At 38.4% G+C, this 23,204-nt stretch overlaps 1 protein-coding gene across 3 annotated transcripts in view; it reads right to left on the minus strand.

The window, feature by feature from the left end:
* Positions 1 to 23,204, minus strand: part of LOC134527286 (rab11 family-interacting protein 4A) — a 620,480-nt gene that overhangs the window by 92,279 nt on the left and 504,997 nt on the right. For all 3 annotated transcript variants that reach the window (XM_063359829.1, XM_063359831.1, XM_063359830.1), the window contains exons 8-9: positions 8,186 to 8,289; positions 2,465 to 2,605 (exon numbers count right to left, since the gene is read on the minus strand). In XM_063359829.1, the coding sequence (XP_063215899.1) occupies positions 2,465 to 2,605; positions 8,186 to 8,289 (245 nt within the window). The remainder of the gene's footprint in view (positions 1 to 2,464; positions 2,606 to 8,185; positions 8,290 to 23,204) is intronic.

Consider the following 23,204-nt stretch of genomic DNA (forward strand, 5'->3'; position numbering starts at 1 on the left):
TTCAATCTCAACACAGCATCGACTGGAAAAAAAAATGGCTTAGATTGTTTTTGCAAAGGCACCCAACTGTATCCAAAAGGAAGTTACAAAATCTTAACCCTGCAAGAGCACAAAAAATAAACAGATTTATTGTTAATGATCATTTTGACAAATTGAAAAATGTTATGCTAGAGCTTGGAGTGATAGATAAGCCACAGTCAATTTATAACATAGATGAAAAGGGAAACAGACTGTCTTCATAAAGCACAAACTGTTTTAGCGAAAAAAGGAGCTAGACATGTACATTATGTGGCTAGTGAACATGGCGAAAACTGTACAATAGTAGCTTGTGTAAATGTGTTAGGTCATGGAGTGCCTCCTGTCATCCTGTACAAATGAAATTGTTTGAAACCAGAGTGGAATGAAAATTTACCTACAGGGAGTCAGGTATTTATGACTCCAAAAGGGTCGATGAATTCACTGACTTTCGTTAAGTGGCTTGAACACTTTGCAAAATACAAGACTCCTGGCCCTGTCCTCTTAATTTTTGATGGGGCATCCTCACACCTTGATGCAAACATAGTTGTTGCTGCAGAAGCACTTGAGATAACCTTATATTGTCTGCCTAGCAACACAACACATGAGCTTCAACCATTAGACAAAAGTGTGTTCAAGTCATATGAAGTTAATGGGACAATGAGGTTACACTTTTTTGGACACAAAGAGGGCATGGAAATAATACTAACACAGAAGTTGTTACTGCTGGTCGAGTTATCAAGAGATATCAATTTGAAAGTTTTTTTTTCAGGGCCTGGGCTAAGTCTGTCACCCCATCCAATATCTGCAGTGGCTTTAGAGCAACTGGAATACATCCCTTTGATCCCAGTGCCATCCCTGATGAGGCATTTGCACCAAGTGAACCCACTTTCCAACCACTCAGACTCGTAGAAGACATTATTTCCATTCAACCACCAGAAAATGATGCTTTCTTCACACATGAAAATAGTACCGAAGAAGAAATGGCTTTATCAGTGGAACCATCTTGCAGTTGGAGTACAACATACTTGAAGACAAAACAAAAGTCATGTCAAAACACCCAAGAATATAAAGGCGTAAGCTCTTTCTCAGATTCAGATTACTCTGAGCATGGTTCAAGCTCTGAAAATCTTGGTGTTACCGACCATTCAGAGTCTGAACAGTGTCAGTTTTCACCTAAGATAACAGAAATTTTGAGAACACCCAATTTCAAGAATAAAGGTATCCCCAAAATTAAATAAAGATGCAAATCAATAAACTGCAGAGGTCAAAAGGTTATAGCTAGTATTTTCCAAAATGCCACGACTGCATCCAAAAATAACAGCAATCAAATTACGGACAAGAAGAATGTGGCTAAAAGAAAAACAATTTCGAAAAGAAATGAAAACAAATCTGAAAACAAAGAGATGAATACTAAGACCAACGAGATTATTTCTACAACCGAAGAAAAACATTCTAAGTCGAACGGATAAATTCTGAAGCGAAAAGTAACAAGACCGAGGTTAAAGAGAAAATTGATCTGAAAGAAACAAAAATGAGAAAGATATCAGTGACACACTATGAACTGCCCAGCACATCTTCTCAGAAGAAAAACCAGCCCAATGATTCCTGGTTTTGCCACCTATGCAAGACTGACAGAGTTGAAGATATCAGACTTTGCTATCTCTGTTTGCGTTATGTGCACGAAGCATGTGAAGGTATTGCTCGTAACGATGTAATACCAAATTTCCGTTGTATGTTTTGTCGAGATTCAGACTGAAAATTGATTGTGTAAAAATGTATCACTTATTAATAATGCATATTTTTGTGTTACACCCACAGGCAATTAATGTAATAACTGTTGTTATTGATAAATAACGTTTTTAGTAATGATTAATACATTTTTATGCCTGTCGATCATATGTGATATGAATGAATATCCATTTGTTAGGTATTTTGTTGTCAAATCACTTTAGTTTTAGGTTTAAATGTCTAAATCCAGTATGGACCACCTTAGGTAACTCATGGTGGGCCACCTTTGGTACCCGTGTTCCAAAGGTGGCCCATTTGCTGGTTCTTATATTTTGAATTTTTACTCGGTTGTGGTGACTAATGCATGGCTGTAATTTTTGTGTACTGTAAAGAATGAATCACAATCATTAATAAATATATTTAAAAGTTTTTAAACACTAAATAAAAATTAATAAAATTACTGATGAAAGCTTAGGTATGGCCACCATTGGGTCACCTACCTATTTGAAAACTGGATAAAAAGACAATGCATGCTCCATTCTATAAATATATGGCTACAAATCAGGAAACATTGTCTACCATTACAACTTATTTAGAGAGGCATGACTACATTCCCGCAGATTGGTGTGACAACGGCATGCAAATGTAAATGCCAGCAAAGCCGCAGCCTCGCAGATGCAACAGTGCAGGACCGGTAAAAGGCAGCAACTCTCTCTACCTGATGGTGCAGTTCTCAATCTGCAGCTGCTTCTCTCTCTCGACGCGTGCCAGCAGCTCGCGATGTCGCTTCTGTTCGTCTTCCAGGCGGTCCGCTGCTCGCAACTCGGCCTCTCGCAGCTGCTCTTCCAGCATTAGCACCCTGTGCAGCCCCCAACAGTCCCAACAGTCCCAGCACAGGCAGCAGTTACAATCTTACACCAGTAGAACGGTGTAGTATTCCCATGTCCCCCCAAAAAAAGGCGGTACTATTCAGAAACTTAGGTCACTATGTTAACCAAGGCGCATGCATCTTTCTTAAACCAAGAGCAAAACACTCAAAGCGCCGTCCCATCTCTCCGTCCACACAACAATTAACTAACAAGAGTTTGTCAAATACAATTATATTAGAGCATACCCTTATTTAAAGTATATTGATAAATATTTCGTAACGGCTGGAACGCTTAAAATATATATCACCTTTTTATACTCTAAAGATATTTGAAACTTTTTTTTAATAGTCCTGAAAGAAAGTTCGCCTGTTTCCACATGCTTCACGTTACTACAACATGCACGTCAATGATTATAAAACCCCTTTATTATTTATGTAAGGAAAAAGTACATTACATTTAGAAAGAAAATCCAAGGCAATAAAGGTGCGCGCTCACTGCCACGAAGCGAGGCGAGGAGAAGAGGCGCGATTTTCCCGCGGGGATTAGTTCCATGTTGTCAAATGCGTGTACGCCCACTGCAGGAGAGAGGAGAGGAGATGAGATGAGAGATGAGAGAGGAGATGAGATGAGTGATGAGAGAGGAGATGAGATGAGTGATGAGAGAGGAGAGAGGAGAGGAGAGGAGAGGAGAGGAGAGAGGCGCGCGCCTCGCGAACAGTCTGGAGGCAAGCGAGCGGCGAGGCGCCACGCGGCCTCCTGGGTTCCCGTCGGCCGCTTCAGCGACATTGCACCCCACATCTTCTATGATCGTATGGAATATTTTAGTATATGTCATTAAAAATTTATACATTGTGCATAAAAACACTGTGTTTCAGAAGCTACCACCAGGATAAAAATTTAAACGGTAAAACAAAGCGAGGATAGTACATATTTGTGGACAAACCATGAATTTCGCGAAGTAATCAAGTGAAGTTTTGATTTAGACTAGTGGAAATATTTTAACAGGGAACCATTTTGATGCTTCAAGACATTTTTTCAGCCGTCCTCAATAAGTAAAGCTTTTTGTCGAATACAGTAGCAGTTCAGTAGCACCAATACTTCCGAATCTCTCTAGAAAAATGCAAGGTCACGCAATTTTTTTCAAACTCCATCTTCTAAAATTTTCATAAAAATCAATAATATACCAAACAAGAATAAAATACGAAATTTGTACTACAAAAGATTCTAAAAGAAGCAAATATAAACTCAAGTTCTAATAGCAACACTTAAAGCGAAGAAAGACAGCAATGGGCTCAATCTAAGCCAGAAATAACATTAAAAATAAAAAAGAACTAAATGATGAGTGTACGAAAATTGTAATACAAATTGATTCCCCATATGAAAATCTTTTACTTCTTAAATATCTAAGCCCAAAAGAATACTCGCTAAATATTAAAACCCTAATCCGAAAGCAAATAAAACATATACATATACATATACATTAGTGCTGAGCCGACAGCGATAACTGATACTAAATATCGGCCGATATTAACTTATCGGAATCGTCCGGACCGAAACTTTTTTTTTGCAGATACAAGGCGCCGATTCACCCATTGTGAAAAAAAAAACTTTTCTTAATACTTTCGTAAAATAACTATAAATGACATACCTTACGATATTGTGCTCTTAATTATAGATAAACGTTTATTAAAATGTCAACACAATCGGCTGTCCATTAAAAACCGCGCAGAAATTAAACCAATAGATTTTATTCACAGAAAACCATGTTTTTTAACATAAAGTGCCGCCTAGTATTTTCTAACACACAAAACCGTCACTTGGTCAGCTATATCGCACGACGCACGTAAGTAACAACAACTATCGATGGCTGCGCAGTCGTCATTTCGCATGCGAGAGTGACGTTTTCGATTGTCTCTAAGCAAGAACGATACTACGTCACGATTGCTTTCAGCGATACCTTTGTATGTTTACTATTTCCCTTATTTCGTCAAACAGCATTATTTTCTTTCCCGTTTATTTGTATTATACATGGTGCTGCTTTCTTCATCAAAATATAATATTGCAGAAATTAATCGCAAGAGTGACGTATGGAGTTTCTTTTCCGTTAGAAAAAGCAATGACCAAAAGGCTTCGTGCAATATTTGTCTCAACCTTGTTTCTCGTGGTGGAAAGGACACACGATCTTACACTACTACTAATTTGAAGCGTCACATGGTAAGATCGTATCCATCTGTAAATAATAATTGACTACAGTTAGATGTTCCGCAAGTGTCTGCATCGCCGTCATCGTCTGAAACTGCTGCGACATCGTTTGTTGAAACTGCCGCAACATCGTCTGAATGTAGGCCTACAATGGCATCATCATCCAAAATTGTGCACACAGAAGATATATTATGTCTAAAAGACAGCAGTAAACAAGAAGATATTTCGGAAATGTTTAAGAGGAACATACCTAATCCTCCTACTCACCTTGCCCAAGAGGAGGATGATTATCCTTGCATTTACTGCAATGACCTCTTTTGGAGATACAGCTGCTGCAATACCTACGACATCCTCGTCATCTAGGTCGATACCTTAAGACCTGAATATCGATGTGCCAGTCAGCGTGCAATCTCCAGTGCCGCAAGGAACGTATGTAGATGGACAAGGTAAAAATTAAGCCACGGAACAAACCAACATAATTGTTGCTAACTTCAACGCCAAATATAGAAGAGGCTAAAGCAAAATCCGCTCCTCCACCTGTTCCAAAGAAGAAAAAAAACGAGAAAGGTTACAAAAGTCTTAGAATTTAGTTTGGACAGTGAAGAGGATTTCTCTTCTCTCACGAGCCCTTCTCATCTTGCCCAAGAGGAGGATGATTATCCTTGCATTTATTGCAATGATCTCTTTTCTAGGTCAAGGCCAACAAAAGTCTAGTTAAGGTGCATGAGCTGCACAAAATGGGCTCATGCAGCGTGTGCAGATGTGCCAAAACCGACGAATAGATTTATTTGTGAACTCTGCATATCGATATAATTCCAGACTGATTTACAGTACCAATATGGTATGCTATTTTGCCCGCTCCACGTATGTCATTTTACCCGCCTAGGGAGGACAAAATGGTTTTCATCCAAGATTTTAAAAAAACATTTATATTTATTTTGATATTTTAATTAAGCATGAACCAAAGATATATAGCCGCATAAAGTGTACAAAAATAATAGTAAATATACAATTGATGACTGATTTTACAGCATTCCCCTTATTATTTCGTTGGACAGGTATGTTGTCTCATGTAGTTTTTTTCTTAAGAGTGAATGATTATGAAACTACAATGAAACAGATTTAAAAAAAATTTTTAAGCTTTAGTTACCCTTATCACTGGCCGAGAATCTAACCAAAGACGGAAATCTACCGCGTCAAGCATTATTTATATAAGTATTTTTTTAATGAATTTTGGGAATTTTTTTCCAGAATTTCTATGTCAATAATTACGAATTTCCCAGATGTCGTCCAAATTTAAAGATGGCGGATACCGTGAGAGAGAACTGTCTGTTAATAAAAAAATACTGCACTCTAGTGGCTAAGAATTAAACTAGCATTACGGCAACACACACAAGCAGATGACATGTGTACTACATAGGCCTATCACTAGAGCTCCTAGTAACAAGTATTGAAAACAAGATGGCGACGACGTCCTCTAGCAGGCGATGTGTGTTAACTAGCGCTCCTGGTAGCGAGTACTGAAAACCAGATGGTGGATCCAAGATGGTCACTAGGGTCAAGGCTAAAGGTCAAGGTCAAATGACTAGTGGACAAATAGCACACTCTAGCAGACGAAAACAAAATGGTGACCTCCAGCAGACATAAACAAGATGGCAGACGTGAGATACTAGCTGTCGATATAAACCTTGCCATTAGAGGCAGAAGGTCAGTCTGCCGGCGACTTCTGTAGAGGTATGATCTGCCGTAATTTTTTATTTTTGCCCTCACCGGGTTTGAGCCAAGGACTCCGAGCTCTATGACGTAAGTTTTTAAAATAATATTTCATTAAAATATGATTAATTATTTTATAAATTTATTTTTTTTCTAATTTCTAGCATAAAAATTACGTAAATTCAAAATGGCAGCCGTAACTAAACGCGCAACGATGACGACGTAAATGTCCAAGTTGGCGAGCGTAACGAAATGTACAAAGTTTCTAGAATCTAATATGGCGAACGTAACTAAATGTGCGACTGTGTTTTAAAATAATATTTATTAAAATTTGATTAATTATATTTTTTGTAAATTTTAAAATATTTCCCGTTTTTATAACATAATAATTACAAATTTTCAAGATGGCGGCCGTAATGATAATTGCAACAGTTACATCATAATTAAAAATGGCTGACATGACATCCTAATTCTGAATGTGCGGCTTAGAGCGACTTTTCGCTAAAGAATTAGAGCAGTTATTAGGAATTTTTAAGCCATTGGTATTTTTCAGGACTAAAACGGAAAATTTTCCCTCAAAACGGGAATTTTTCCCTCGAAATTGAGAAATTCTTAGGAATTTTGAGGCATTTTAGGGAAATATGACACCTAAAATGGCCGTCGAGACGTCACAATCCAAGATGGCGGTCGGCACCTCTTGCAGAAGCCTGTCCTTGGAGCCCCATTTACATAGTAGCCTACTTGTGTAAAGCTATCAAATAATTTGTCCTTGCATATAAATTATGTTTTAATGATGCAAGTTGATATTAAGTTTTATTCTTGAATAATATTTGTTTTTATTGGTAATTTCAGCAGTTTGATGTACATTTGCTAAGTATGAGAAGAATTTATTTATGACCCTTAATTTTTTAAACAATGCCAAGAATTACATTTAAATTGAAAAAAAACTTGCATGCTACATTTAAGTACTTTTTCATTACTAAACATTCGTAAATGAACTAACTGTTGATCATGTTAAATATAATGTTTCCTTAATTTAATTTAAAGTCTTTCTCACAATTTTTTATAGTGAGTCGTATTGCCCGAAATGCGTCATTACACCTAAACTTTCGGATAAAAAGATGCATTGTGGTAAGTCTAGTTTTTGTACATCCACTGCAGTACTAATGATAAAATCCGTTCAAGTTGTACATACAATAATAATATTAATAAAGTGCAGTGTGTACAGCTGCAATTCAATATGTCGTTATCCAACAAAATTGTAGTATTTTATTTTAAGATGCTCCCTGTTTCCTCAGTTTCCCCTACGCAGTAGTGCGAAACGAGGTCCCTGCTGTATTGCCTCGCGCCTCGCGCCTCTTCACTTCGCTCCAGTGGGCGTGCACCTTAAAAGGTGCTCTTTGAATCACCAAGAAACTACATAAACATGCCGCACGTCACAGGAGAGCTCCGAGCTGCAACTGAAGGCCCCGCCTTCCTCGCCAGTCCAAGCGATGTACAAGCGCTGATTGGCTGAATGAGAGGAGCTGAGCAGGTGTGAGACACGCCAAGCCTCCAAACCCAGCAAGTGTCCTCGGAGTGCGTGCACATGTCTCCTGTCCACCTGGGACTTCCCACTTTATCGCGTCCCTGGCCGTGGCGCGCAGCAGTCTCACCTGGCCTGCAGCGCGGCGCTGTCCTGCTTGGCGCGAGTGTAGCGGTCGTCAGTGCTGCTCTGGTTGTCGGCCAGCGCACTCACCTGCTGCTGCAGCATCTGCACCTGCAACACGTCACAACTAGTGCACTGCATCTCTTCATTCTCCACTCACATCACCACACGCAGTAGATTACTCAATTCACTACATGCACTGCCTCACTTTATCCACCACACGTACAAGATCACTCCATCTAACACTCATATTTACTTCATCCACCACACACACATACACACACAATCCACCACATTGGTCTCACTGCAATACACCTCACAATGGCTAGATAACTCAATCTACCACATTTATTTAATCACTTCAAACGTCATTCAAACTCGTCGCAAAACCACACTATTCGACATGCCACCTCAAACCCTCACCTCAGTACAATATAGTTGCTATTTACCTGCATTTAATTGGATCGTACCTAGTTGCATAGAGAATTTTCAGAAAATCCAATACATTTATTTATTAGCAGTAATTTAAAAAAAAACCAAGTGATTCAGTAGTAAATTATAAAAAATTTACATTTATCACTTAAATGTGTATCGCAGGCTACTGGAAATGTGTTCCCTCGACGATTCAGTCACAAAGTGCTTGCATTAACTATATACCATTAATCTGGTAGTAAGTTAGCAAGTAATCAGAAGTCGGGAACTCAGTTGACAAGAAATAAATTATTTTTCACTATCCAACATGTAATCAAAATACTAATAAAACACAGTAGGTGATAAAAGTTGAAAGTTCTTCGAAGAAGACAAATCATCTACAACTGTGGTATGTATTTACCTAGTATGGATGAGTTACATTTATTTAGTCATGAAGTTTTTATTTCATTCTGAGGTGTGACAGAGGGGCTGACTCGGTCACGTGAGACTGCGCGCGCTGGCCAGGACGAGACTGTGGACTCCATCCCTGGAGTGTGTTCCCTTACTTCCCCTTCGCGGCTCGGCGTTACCGTACTGGGAGTCCACCTTCAAGTAGCACCGGTCATGGAGGCTTGTAGGACGAGCAGTGAGCACTTCGCCTATGCTTTGCTCGCGAAAAATAGTTTCTCCTGCTTTGTTTTTATGGAACAAAACGGGAAATTTGTGGAATTTTCCCTAAAAATCCCAGATGGCGGCCGGTCGTTGCCCCGCTCCTCGCTTTGGATCCTGTCCCTGGAGGAACTGCTAACTAGAGCTTGTTAATATCATTATATTATGTATACAATTTTAGTTATAAATTTTTCACTGGAAGACGTGGTAGGAACAAGCATCATTACAAACTCTACAAAACAAATAACTGTAATAAAGTAAGTCCATGTACAAATAATGTTGTAAATTATAACGATAATTATTGTCTTCAATTAATTAGTTATATTGCCTATTTTAAATGTAAATATTTGTTAGACTTTGAAAACCTAATGTGCATTTGAATAAATTTATAATAAAGTTGAAATTGATACTTTTCATTTTCTAGGAAAACTAATAAATTATCTTATATATATACATACATATCAATGTTTGTTTGTTCGTATTTTATGCGTCCACGCATAGTTAATCCGATCGAGTTGACATTTTTCTCACTTAACTTCGAAAAAACGAGGAAGGTCACTATCTAGGTGATATTTCAAGAAAACCACCCCTTGAAGCAGAATTTAATTTTTGAAGATGTTTCGCCATTTTATTGGTGACGCTTTATTCGTCTCCATGGCAACGGGCTTTTGCATTGCTGAAGCCTTCTGCGTATCCATGGCAGTTTAATATGGCGCGTGAGTATCCTAATAATAATGGTAGCACGCGAGTCGAGAGATAGAGATAAAGAGATACAGAGAAAATGAAAAGCTAGAAATAGAGGGACAGAGAGAGAAAGAGATAAATATACACATGTGTAGAGGAAGGGAGATCAAAACTGACAGAAATGTAGAGGAATAGAGAGAGGGACAAAGATAGATGGAGAGATAGATATAAAGAGAGATAGAGAGATGGAGAGAGAGAGAAATTGAAAGAGATTGAGAGACATATAGTGAGATAGAAAAACTGAGAGATAGAGCGACATAGAGAGATATAGAGATATGTGGAGGGATAGCATAGAGAAAGAGAAAGAATGAGTTATATTGCGATTTGGATATATAGATATAAATAGATATAGAGCGATAAAGATAGAGGCATTGTTAGAGATACGGATATACATATATATATGTATAAGGAGACTTAGAGGGATATAGGGAGAGATATGGGGAGGCATAGGGATAGGGAGAGATATGGGGAGGTATAGGGATATAGTGATGCTTTGTATATGTGTACTACTTAAAACTAATTACAAAAAAATTGACCTTGCAAAAATTTGCACTTGCAACGCAAGCCGGGCATTAGTTAGTTATTAATAAATATAAAAATAATTGACAGTATAGACATCTAGCATAAAGCCAATAAACTTCTTCAGAAGAATAGCTTAGTTGTAGCGATGTAACGGTAGAATAACGACAAATTTCCAGTTCATATGAGTCGGATGGACTACCGGAAGGATCAAACCAAATACTTCGTGTACAGAACTCAAAATATTGACAAACAAATTGTCTTAAAATTCGGACCTTCTGGAAGAAAAGATCGCAGATAAATAATAAATTGAAACTAAAGTAAAAATAACTAATTATTCTCTCCCAATTTACAGAGGAGAACGAAGACGAAGAATAATGCACAGCTAGTTAAATCGCCGCGTGAACCTGCACAATGACGCAACGCCAAGCACTATAGTTCGGGAGGACGTCGATTAAAACTCGGGCCAATGCTGGGATGCTCCCTTGGTTAGGTATTGGTTCATCCTTTCTCCGCTGTCATGGATGTGTTGTGAATTTTTGGTCTCTAATTTCATCTCTGGCGACGAAAATATATAACTCTTCCAAAAAAAAAAATTGGTTCTTGAAATTTTTTCAATAAAAGGTTAAAAAGCAAAAAGATAGTAATTATAAATTGAATAAAGCATTTAACGTAACGAAATTCAAGCACAATAACACGATTCAATGCAAATATCTGCCGAGCGAGTAGGCAGGTTTTATTGAGCAGAGCGAGTGGCAGACGAGTGACTAGTTTCTACTCACTCTCTGGAAGCAGAGCTACGTCGACAGCGCCAGAGAGCACCATCTGTATTTTAAATGTCGCTCACCTTTAATTTTTGTTACGATTTAGACATGCGAACAACTACCTTGCGTAAAAAGACTTTTCCACAAGATATATGTACTAATCAGGAGCGAATGCTGTGCCGCCAACTAGTATTTTGGCAGAATTTTAAATTTGAATTTAAAAAAAAATAATGTCACCAGTAATTTTATTTGTTTGCTGTAAGAACTTAAACTTGTTCCTCCTCCTGTACACTCCCATTCAATCTTTGTCAGAACTGTCTCCCCAATTTTTCCCAGCCCTAGATCCGATTTTTGCCGAGTCTTTTGCCAGTCAGTCTGGGTATCTGTTTATTTCCGCCTTGGCGCACGAACGTCGCCTGTAATTCACCACCGACCCGTGACGAAAACTGCTATGTCCTGCAAGCTCTCAGGGCAGACTGTTTCTAAGACCTCGCCTGACGTGAAACATTTTCACCAACGTACAGTCACGCCTCCGGGCTCAGTAGAGCCCCTTTCACACGGGCATCGCAGTTTTAAACCCTCCCCCTTCTCCAAGTTTTCCTGTGAACACGGCCCAGAGTTTTGACCAGCCACTAACCCCGGCCAGGGTCGGCCTGTCCCCAAGGCCACGACTCCAGTCCCAAAAAGTACTGCTTATGCCACCTGGTGGCAGTTTTGCGAATCACTTCCCATGGGTGTTTGAACGTCCGCTAAACGCCTGCCCTCTGGCGTCTCCCGCAGTAACCAGTACCCCGTAGTTCCTTCCCAGGCCACCAAAGCGCTGGCCTAGTCCACTCCATAAGCCACATGCTGCTAGCAGTCGCCTCGTGTGAGTTGACCTCTACTTGGTTCAGACAAACCTCAGTAGGTCGCGCTGACATCGGCCAGTACCACCAACTTCGAGATATCGAAGTCAGTATTTCTCGACAAGCCTCTCGGTAATCTTCGGAACCTTTCGGTCCGAAAGCCGAAGCCTCGTCCCTTTCTTTTCCTTACTTCGCCTTTTAATTACGAGTCGCTGCCTCCTCAAACTTACTGCGCGCCGCGATTATGGACTGACCGCTTCGTATCTTCGTCATCAGGACGCCTCTCCATTTTACTTTGAAGATGTAATCAGCTAGACAAGGGATGATTCCCACAACTGTAGTGATTAGCCTTTAGTCAGTCCATGTAGCTCTACCTCGTAGAAGTAGTAATGTGTTATTCTGCATAATTGATTAATTGATTAATTTTTTTAAATCATGGAAACGTCCGCGAAAACCGCGACTCCGGTCTGATCCTGGAAGCCATCTCCATGTTTGGTGAGTTTTGAAAACTTTTACCCCCCGACCATCATCGTGATTAGAAGGCATTTTCCGCCTCTTTCACCAACTGTCTGTGAATCAGTCCTGAAGATATGTGTTTCAGATCTGTTCACAGACAGGGTCCAAGTACCGGACAGTTTACAAGAACCGGACACATTCCAAGGACCAGATCAGTTTGCAAGGGCCGGACGACTAAGGCCCTCTTGACGTCCAGTCAGCTGTTCCATTTCGTCCAGCAATCGTCAAATCTCCAGCCCTTCAGTTTTGTTAACCTTTTCGGACTAGCGTTCAACCACGACGTTGAACATATCAGACAGCCATAAATGTCTCACTAGGACTTAAAATATCCACCGGATTCTGGTACTGCGACTCAGTTTATTGTTACGAATTTTATTTATATTGTGTTGATCAATTTAATTGTCTAATAATGGCCGGCCCATTCTTTTAATAATGTAATTATAAATCCACGTTGTATTAATTTTTTTGTTAATCAACTTATAAAATTCATGTGAAAATAATCAAAATTAAAATAAAAACAGCGGTACTAATATCTAGACAAAATCAGTATTTTGCCTTCTGAAACCAAAATATCCACTAGTTACCCCCAGTCATCAGGAGAGTGAATTGTAACAAAGTTAAAACATAACTTGGGTTTACTCTGTTATGACTGAGGAGTGTAACAATGCACAATTCAATTCCACAAGGGTTAGTAAAAGAGGGGGAAGGGGGCAGAGAAGCACAGAACCATTTTTCCCGCTGTCTGTATCAAAATTATTTACATAAGTCCCCTGGGCGATACATGGTGATAAAACATGAGCTTCCTAGGCGTCGCCACCGCCTTGGCATGGAGCTGGTGTCACTCGGCCCTGAGAAGCGACTATCACTCGTCGCTGCATGACTTCGCACAACACGACTTTCTGTCATTAGGTAGGGAACTACGACATCGAGCATGGCATTTGTTTGGACTTCTCACCTCTTCCTTATGATGCATGTCGCCATCATTTTGGATAACATCACCGTCGCCATCTTGAATTAAATCATCGTTACCATCGTGAATAACATCATTACTAACATCTTGAATTACATCATTGCTGTCGTCTTGAATTAAATCATTGCTACCATCTTGCATCATGTTACTATCACCTTCTTGTATTAAATCACATACATTGTGAATTACATCTCACCCGCCAAATTTTTTTAATTATTGCCATCTTAGATTATATACAGCCATTTTTGAATTTAAAGTCATAGTATATATCATTACTATATATTTAATTACTTCACACCATCTGCCAAATTGGTCATGTGTCGTCCAAATAATTATGTTCGACTGCCATGCGTAATTATAAACTTTCCTAGCAGAGTGCGCTACAATTGATAATATTTATTATAATTTTTCCCTCTAGAGCATACCAGCCTTTTTCTTCTCATGTCTGCCAGATTGCACTAGTGTCGTCTGCCACATTTCTTACATTCGTCCACTTGCCAGCTTTAATTCCCATCCTGATAAAAAGTGCTGATATGTAACCTTTTGCGACCACCATACAGGTAGATTTCGAAAATAAATTACCATTTGCAATAGTTTTAATGGTGCAACTTCTAGAATATTTCCCCTTAGTTTTTTGTTTGATAGTCCCTAGGCCCCAAAAACATCACCAACAAAAACACACACATATACACACCTATACACATTTAAACACATACACCTAAACACACACAGAAATGTAACTTTTTAGTGACATCATAACTGGCGCGGTTTTGCACATATTGTTTCCAGAGTGATACTTTAATCATGATAAAAAAAATAAGAGTTTTAACATCTTGGTCTAGTTTACTTATAGGAAAATTCGGACCAAGAGGGAACTCCTTTATTTGGCGCAGTATTAAATTCGTTCAATGACAATGCAAACATTTTACACATTAAGAAAACGTTTGCCCTTTATTTTGTACGATCAACTCTTACTGCAAATGGTGACCAAAATTAGGCAATTGAACAAAAATATTCGCTACACTCTTAGTAGAAACCATATCGAAACCGTTCGAAATAGTAAATTCTAAATATTACAAACATCTTCTGTCCGAAACGTTCTTAAAAAACTGCAATACTTTACAGTAGGGGCTCAAGGGAATTTGAAGCAAAGCCACTAACCACTCGGCTACCAGAACATATTGGAAAATAAAGCTTACATACAGTATAGGTACGCAAAAACAAGTTGTCAATGCTACTGAACATTTTACAAATCAGACACACAAATATCTATATATATAAATTAATAAATATACATATATCTGTGTGTCTATTTGGAAGCATGAAATTTCCCACAGCAATATTGCCATTCCTCTTACAGAACTCACCTATAAGCCATCTTAAGGCAATGGAATGTGCATTATGAAGAGTCTGTTTAAGCAGGGCACATTAAAATCGCATATACCCTCATATTTGGTCACGTTAAATTGTTTGTAAATGTTGAAGCTGTGTCCAGAACATCCCTAAACCGTCAGTGTGCACAAACATACACCAACATTTTGTTTTCTTTCACCATATTCTTGGTGCTGCCACCCAACATATTCTTGGTGCTGCTACCCACCATATTTTTACTGCTGTAGCCCACCACATTTTTGCTGCTGCACCATTTAGTTGAGTGACCTTTTCTGTTTGATACGCTTGGACACTTCCTCGTGATAGAGCACAACTACTAGAAGCTAGACCACGCCAGTGGTAGTGTCACGTAGTGTGACGACATACAACAAACAACAAGAGAAATAACATTGATTCTTCAGACATGAGTTTTATAGTTGATCATGTTGCATAATAGTACAAAATAGTGCTTTATAGTGCATCCAGTCAACTGCATGCGTCTGAAACCCCGCCTATCGCCTGCTCTCTGTCCATCGTGTAGCCTCTGCCACAAATTTAAAAATACGAATGCCTGAGGTCAAGTGAAGTATATATGTGTCGAATAAACTACGCTAATTCCAGTTCTAGTGTGAGTAAAACATTAGTAACGGATTGCGACAGTAATCAATTTCAACACCACTTTAAGTGAAAATTTCCTTTACATTCTTTTGTTTTAATATAACATATATTATTAAGATAAAGGAAACAGATTCAATAAATCTTCTGGTTCGGTATGAATTAGGTAGAACCCTTATCTTGCAAGAGATAAGAGAGCGCATATCGAACTACCTTCAATGACGGTTACAGATGTAACAACTTGATAACAGCTAAACACACTAACTCCAGGGTGACACTCATAAGACTACCTGCCGAGGCCCCAAGCACCTCGACTCGGGCTGATCGCGGGCGATGGCAGCCTCCGACATCTGACCCCTGACCTCGGCAATGGGCGCAAGTGGCGGGCCACCCACCACGCTCTACATCTCTACGCGACTGGCACTCACTACACTGCAAGTAGCTAGCGGTATCGGCAAGTGAGGACTAGCAGGGTTACCGGGGGGATACAGAGGGAACATACTTAACAACAGTGTCCCCTATATTCTTATAGGGTGATGGTGTGGGTGTGGAGGTTTGTTACCTGGTCACCATCCCAGCGTGAGAACTGACTGGGTGTTCTTAGAAATGAAGTCGGAAAGACAAATTGGAATTCCGAAAGTCGGTGTGCGTGTGCGTTAGTAAAAAAAAACATTATGATAACATCGATTATGTGAGCATTAACAAAGCGAGTGTTGAGTTTAAAGAAACACTACGTTATGTAGTATGTATTGGCTGGTCGGAGTATGTTTTGGAGTGAGTGAGGTGCTGAATCCGATGTCCGCCATCTTGGATTGTAACGTTACTGCAGCCATCTTAAATGACACTGACCTTTGACCATGACCCCAGTGGCCATTTTTGATCAGCCATTTTGGATTCTAACATTTTCCGCCTTTTGTTTTCCGCCACTGTGTTTTCTCTTGGAATCGAACGCCCCACTTCCTAAACAATGACATTTTCGCTAAACTTACCATCTTTAAAATCCATAATTTGTATGTAGAAATTCGGGAAAAATTATAAAATGTATAACTGATATAATAAAATTTTAATATAAAAAAAAACAAGATCTGCAATTTTGAAAATTATGAAGTCACCGTTGCACTTGACATTACGGCCACCATCTTAAATATCCGTTATTATCGGATTTTAATAGAAATTTATTTTAATATATAAAATAAAAAAAAATATAAAAATGATCACACCATTTTGAAAAAAATTACATTACCATTGCAATTTTCGTTACAGCCACCATCTTAAAAATCAGAAAAATTTAACTAGAAATTCAGAGAAATGTTTAAAATTCATAATAAAAAAAAAATTTGGTAAAATTTTAATAAAAAAATGTACTTGCGTCATGGAGTCTTTGGTTCGACCCGGCGTGGGCATTCCTCCCCGTGTGGTGGCAGCTGGCAGACTTTATTTTCTCAAAGTTTTTATATTTATATTTGCCCCTCCCTGTTTATTTTCTCGCAGCTGTCTCTCTACCACTATATTATTGGCTGATCCCCCTACTCCCTCACCCATAGTTTAAACTATTAATACCGACTCGCTAGCCTGGGACCCCTTCAGTTTTCATCGGTACCTCGCCTCACACCAGCCATATACCTGGGGAGGCAAAGTGGTTGACAGTGACCTTGAACTTTAACCTTGATATTTGACCTCGACCTTTGACTTTGACCCATTGAACTTGACACTGAACTTTGACCTTGACATTTTAACTCAATTACAATCATGCAATTCACCATATTGAATTCTGCCATGACGACATTGAGTGTCGCACACTCTAATGTACTTTTCATTATGATAACATGGCCATAATCTGTGCCACTTCTTGACATTGTATTTTTCGTTATGTTGACATACACATCAAGAGCCCAACGCTTTGATGTTGCACCTTTCGTTATGGTAAAACATTCCAACATCTTGAATTTCGACATTCTGAATTATGTCATTTCAGCTATTTTGTTTTAGTCTATCATCTAGGATTCTGATGTCACAGCCATCAACTTGTTTTCGTATGCTGGAGCCATCCATATTATATTTCAACACCACAGTAACATTTTTTTTTATTCTAACATAGTCCCCTAATTGCTTTCATTGCTTGAGGTCCCCATCTTGAATTTAGTAATAATGTCCACCACATTTGATTTCAGTACCAGATAAAAGGAGTGTTAGTGCACACATTCATAGGCGTGCGCACGGTAGGTGCCACAGGTGCCTTGGCACCACCATTAGGGTTAAAGTTATTTGTTTTTTACAAGCACAAATAATACATACTTACAAAAAACCGTATTATTTCCAAAAAAAAATACGTTTTCCAATCGTGTCGAGTTACAGATATGTGCTCATAACACTATCAGTATATCAATTATCAATCGAACCAACTATACACACGGAAACAAGCCAGGTGCAATTACTTGTGTTGTACACGCGGGTCGCGGCTACGAAACTTCTAAAATGTAAATAATACTTCTAGTTCTCCTCGAATTACATAGAATGCGCGCTCGGTGTCCACTGTTCACTCCACTCGGCAGGCGCACGGAATAATAGCCGCCGTCCACCAGGGTTTATTTTTAAAAAAAAAGAGAGAGAGTTTAGTTAGTTAAAAAGATATGCTTACTCGATGACTTATATGCAGTTGCCGATAAAACATTTTTGTTGTATTTTAAAAGTTAAAACTTTTGCCCACTCTTATTTGTGTATTTTTAATATTTTAGGTATGTTACAAAAACTCCTTTCATTTGTTGATTTTAAAACTTAACATTTGAGAATGTTTTTTCTAGCATTTATTTGGCGTCTTCAGAAAACATATAAGTACGGTTTTTCAAAGCCACCAGCATGAATTCCGTGCAAACAATTTGTGCAATTTACTTTATGGCTCAACAAAGCTTAAAACTGTAAATAGTTTAGTAGTTTTCCTGGTGATTATAACGTTCAAAGCCATAATTTGTCATAAAAAATGTTAAAATTTTTACATCTGTGTATTTAAAGTTTTTGTTCGGAAACACCTTAAATAGCACCATTATGCGCTTTCAAATCCAAATTTTTCCGGGGGAGGACCCCCGGACCCCCCGCTTTAGGCTCGGGGTCTGTGAATGACAGGGCTGTTGTGTAATCTGGCACCACCACTACTGAAGTCCTGCGCACGCCTATGCACACATTGTCTGCTAGAGTGCGCCGCCAACATACTTATTTCATTTTACCCGCTAGAGTGCAATAGTACCTATTAATTTCCATGGCATCCGCAAATTTGTCAGTCACTTTGGCCACCAACTTTAAATTCCGTAATTAAGTTAGAAACTCGGAAAAATACCATAAATCACAAATACATCCATTAATATATTGATTCGATAGATTTTCGTCCTTGTTTCGAACCTTAATCGTTGCTAAAAAAAAGTATTTTATCATAAAAAATATTCATTTCATCAATAATCCTCACTGCAAACAAAGCTCTGTACTAGAAAAAAAGGTTCTAACAAAAATGTTACTCAGTATGTCTACCATGGAGGCTGTATTCGATGCACCTTATGGCTATAAGACATTCAAATACAAGCATACAGATCAAGCGAATCCAAACCCCCACAGGTCCTGTTTGTTTGAAACTTGTAGTTCCTTTGAACCAAGTCGTATGTCAGACATATAGACCAAGCATTGTGAACCACGAGACTTTCAATCTCGATAGTTGACATTCCTTTCCAAAAAGCCATGAGCAACGCGATGCATATACATAAACCCAAGTTTATCAAAACCATGCGGCCTTCGTCGACACCTGTCTTATCTTTCAAAACAAATATAACCTATTTCAAGCAAACAAGACAAGAGTATCCGAACTACCATACCTATAGTATGGATATAAACAATTCAAGGAATATACACCAACAAACTAAGAATGTCTTTCACTTAATTGTGGAACAAGAATCCCTGAGAAATATTGTACCAATAACGAGAGGTTTTGAAAAATTAAATCTTCAGTCAAAACTAAAGACTTGACTACACACATTTAAAGAAAATGAGACCCATTTTATCAAACATTCAGCTCGATAGGACACGATCGACATAATACATTAGGATACGAAAGGATACGATAGTAGGTAAGTGCAGTATGTATGGGGGAACTGGTGGTAGGTGCGGGATCCAGGGACCCGCGGCAGCCATCTTGGTTTACGTCACTTCCTTCGGCTATTGTGGATTACGTCACTTCCGGCGGCAAAAACACCTCTAAATAACTCATCATGTACCATTGTTTCCCTTTTTCGAGGGAAACTTTCCCTTTTCGAGAGAATATTTCCATTTTTTTCCCTGAAAACTGTCCGAAGGTGCAAGTTACCCCGGGGAGGGGGTCTCCGAGCTCCCCAGGGAGGGGGGGGGGGGTCACAAGCTCCCCAAAGAGGGCCTATTTTCCTTTTTTTGTATAGTGCTAGTTCAACCTGTAAATCCCTATACCTGTCATTTATCCTATTGATTCATGCTCGGATTTAGGGAGTCATGACGGCCATCTTGAATTATGTCAATTCCGGCGGCCATTGTGAATTACATCACTTCCGGCGGCAAAAACACCTCAAAAGGCCTTAATATGCATAAACATTCCCCTATATGAATTCTGATGCCACATCCACAATTTAGTTTTCTAGAAAGTTCCTTCCTTTCTCAATCGAATGCCTCACTCCTGTGCGTTGCACTTTTCGTTAAGACTTCATCGAAAACCCCACTCATATGCGTTACACATTTTATGTCCACCAGCTTCAAAATATATTTGTTACGAAAATAAATAATAATAAATTAATTATATTATACTGGTGCCATCTGCTGGAGGCAGCCATCTTGTTTTCTTCTCCTGGAGAAGGTAATCTAAGATTAAGTACTTCTGGAGCCATCTTGGATTCCATTTTGTTTCCCAGAACTTAACACTTTTTTTAAATTATGACATCACGTCCACCATTTTGTTTTCTATAACTTTCCACCTTTTTCAATCCTTTGTATTGTACTTTTCGTTACATCATCTAACATAATTACTAACAAAATTATTCAGTACAGAAATATTCCTGGTAGTCAAATATGAGATGAAATTTACCTATCTCGAGTTGTTTCAAATAATAAATACCTATAGCTTGTACTTACATTAGTTTTGGGTATTTGGCAATGGATATAAAATTCTTTGAAACTAGTTTATTTCTTACAAAGTACGTATGCAAATGTGGAATATCCATAACTTTACTTGGGTTTAAAAACACGCAATGTGGCATGAGTTATATTGAGAACACGCTATATTTTCTTAGTGTGCCATTTTGTGTATTTTGTAATGTTACTAAGTAATAAGTTTAAAATTGTAAAGATTAATATGAACCCTTTGAAAGTCTTGCTTGCTATCTTATTTGTCTTGTTTTGTATCATTCTTCTCAATAGCGACTTTGTAATTGAAGTAGCGACTTGTTTTCAAACATCTATCATGACAAAAGTAAAAACATTACAAACTTTAAGACTGCCAACTTACTAATTTCATTACTAAATTTTGACATAAAGCAAACACAAACCAATTACAGTAGCAGGCAATTAAAATATTAGGCTACACCTTTTATAAGTTGTTAATGCATTAAACTATACTTTTGCGCTGGCGTTGCCAACTTGGCTAGGAGTTTACTGGACAATTTTACACTATATACAGTAATGGGCAGATAAATTTTCAAGAAATGATTTCAAAAGTGTTCAATTAAGATTAAATTGACGGAATATATTCACAAAAACAAAATTACTTCTCTGTGACTATTTTTTTTAGAACTGATTTTAAAACTATTTGTTTAGCATGTGTGTATGATTTATTGATAGGCTTAGATACAAATCAAAGCATATCACCATTTTCAGCTTGACAATTATGAACAGAAATTAAAGTTCTGTAGTGAACTTTATTAAAAAAATCTTACTCAAGCCCTTACAAATAACTTGATACCACGATAATACTTCTTTTTTAATTGTTTAATCGAAATACTAATTGCGTGGCTAAAGTATTATGTTAGATAATATTCATTCACTATAAAGTTCCGCTTGAATCATAGTAAAATAAAATTCCTCGCCGAAAGCCATTTATTCAATTAATGAGTCTTTGCCATGATATTTGATTCTTGGGCGATTAGTCCCTAATTAAATTCGTTTAAACGTTGCGCCTTTCGTAAAAAAGTTATATTGGAGAGTACAATCATTTTCTTATTGCTTACATGTTTACCAGCTTCCAAAAGCTGTTGCACTTTACACTGAAAGCCAGCGTATGACTCGTCTAGCACCGAAGAGTAACACAGACAGCTGATGTCTTAAAGCAACAGAAAACCAGGGATAAATGACCTCGCTTCCAGGAATAGCTCTACCTGATAGCTTACGTTTGGCAACATGGCAGCCCAACCTACATCCTGTCACGAGACTTTGGAGATTATCTTAAGCCCACCGTACACGGTACAATATTTTCTACTAGTTTGCTTACTAGAATGCTTACTGGTTTATGTACTGTGTAGGCTACAAGCTGAAACACTAGGTGCGCTACAAGTTTCTGCTGCACACGGTTCTAGTTGCCTTACTAGTTTTGTTAAGAGAATATTCTCCACAAAAATTTTTTATTATGATAATTCACATTTTTTACTGCATAAAAACAAGGCTCTTCTTTGTATGCATATATTAAAACGAGGAGTTGGTCACTATTCCACTTCTTCCCGTCCATGTTTATCACGACATGCTCGCTTAAAAGTGTAAACAACCCCTCATGCTGTTTTCGTGAGTTCTGATTGGCCACTCCTTAAATTTTGGAACACACCAAGCAACGAAAATAGGACGCAGTCCATTACGCAAAACCAGTAGCCCAACTCGTACAGCTACTAGTATCCAGTTTGAATTCGAGTGAAGAAACTATTAGTAGAGCCAGTACGACTCCTAGCTTACAATATTATAAGGAATATTGTACCGTGTGCGGCGGGCTCTACGTGGGAATACCCACGACTAATAGAAAGAGAGGTACAACGCGGGAGAGAGACAGAAATACGAGTGACCTTTCTTACCTGAACAGTACCACTAGCGCAGACCAACAATGGAGTGGACCCTGCGCCGTTAAAATGCGTTGACACATAGTACGGGATTAAAACTGTACTCTACTCTCATCATTAAAACCAAGTAGCGTCGCAGATCGCTTAGTGTCAGCATGAATGGTCACGAGCACGGTTTACACCGCGAAGAACCTCAAGTAGAATTCGAGCCCATCATACATCAGAACGTTATTGCTGCTAACGAAGAGACTGATGAACTTCAACAGCCACTAGTCATGCGGCAACAGATGAAACACATCATTCAAAAAATCCTACTCGGCAGCTCCAAGGGTTCTACTATATACCATGATGGAAGAGGATATTTTTTCTACAGTGAAAGGCAAAAAAAATACACAATGTAAGGTTGCTTTTTTTGTAGATAGTCATTGACTTAATTTAGTTTTTTTTGTAAACTTGTTAAAGTGTGCTTGCTATTAAGCTATAAATAAGATACTTACATTCCATAAATATATTTTTAAAGATATTTCAGATTGCGTCTTTTTTCATAATAATTATTAAAGTT

Source organism: Bacillus rossius, chromosome 1, assembly GCF_032445375.1.
Source record: "Bacillus rossius redtenbacheri isolate Brsri chromosome 1, Brsri_v3, whole genome shotgun sequence".
In the NCBI taxonomy this organism is placed as follows: domain Eukaryota; kingdom Metazoa; phylum Arthropoda; class Insecta; order Phasmatodea; family Bacillidae; genus Bacillus; species Bacillus rossius.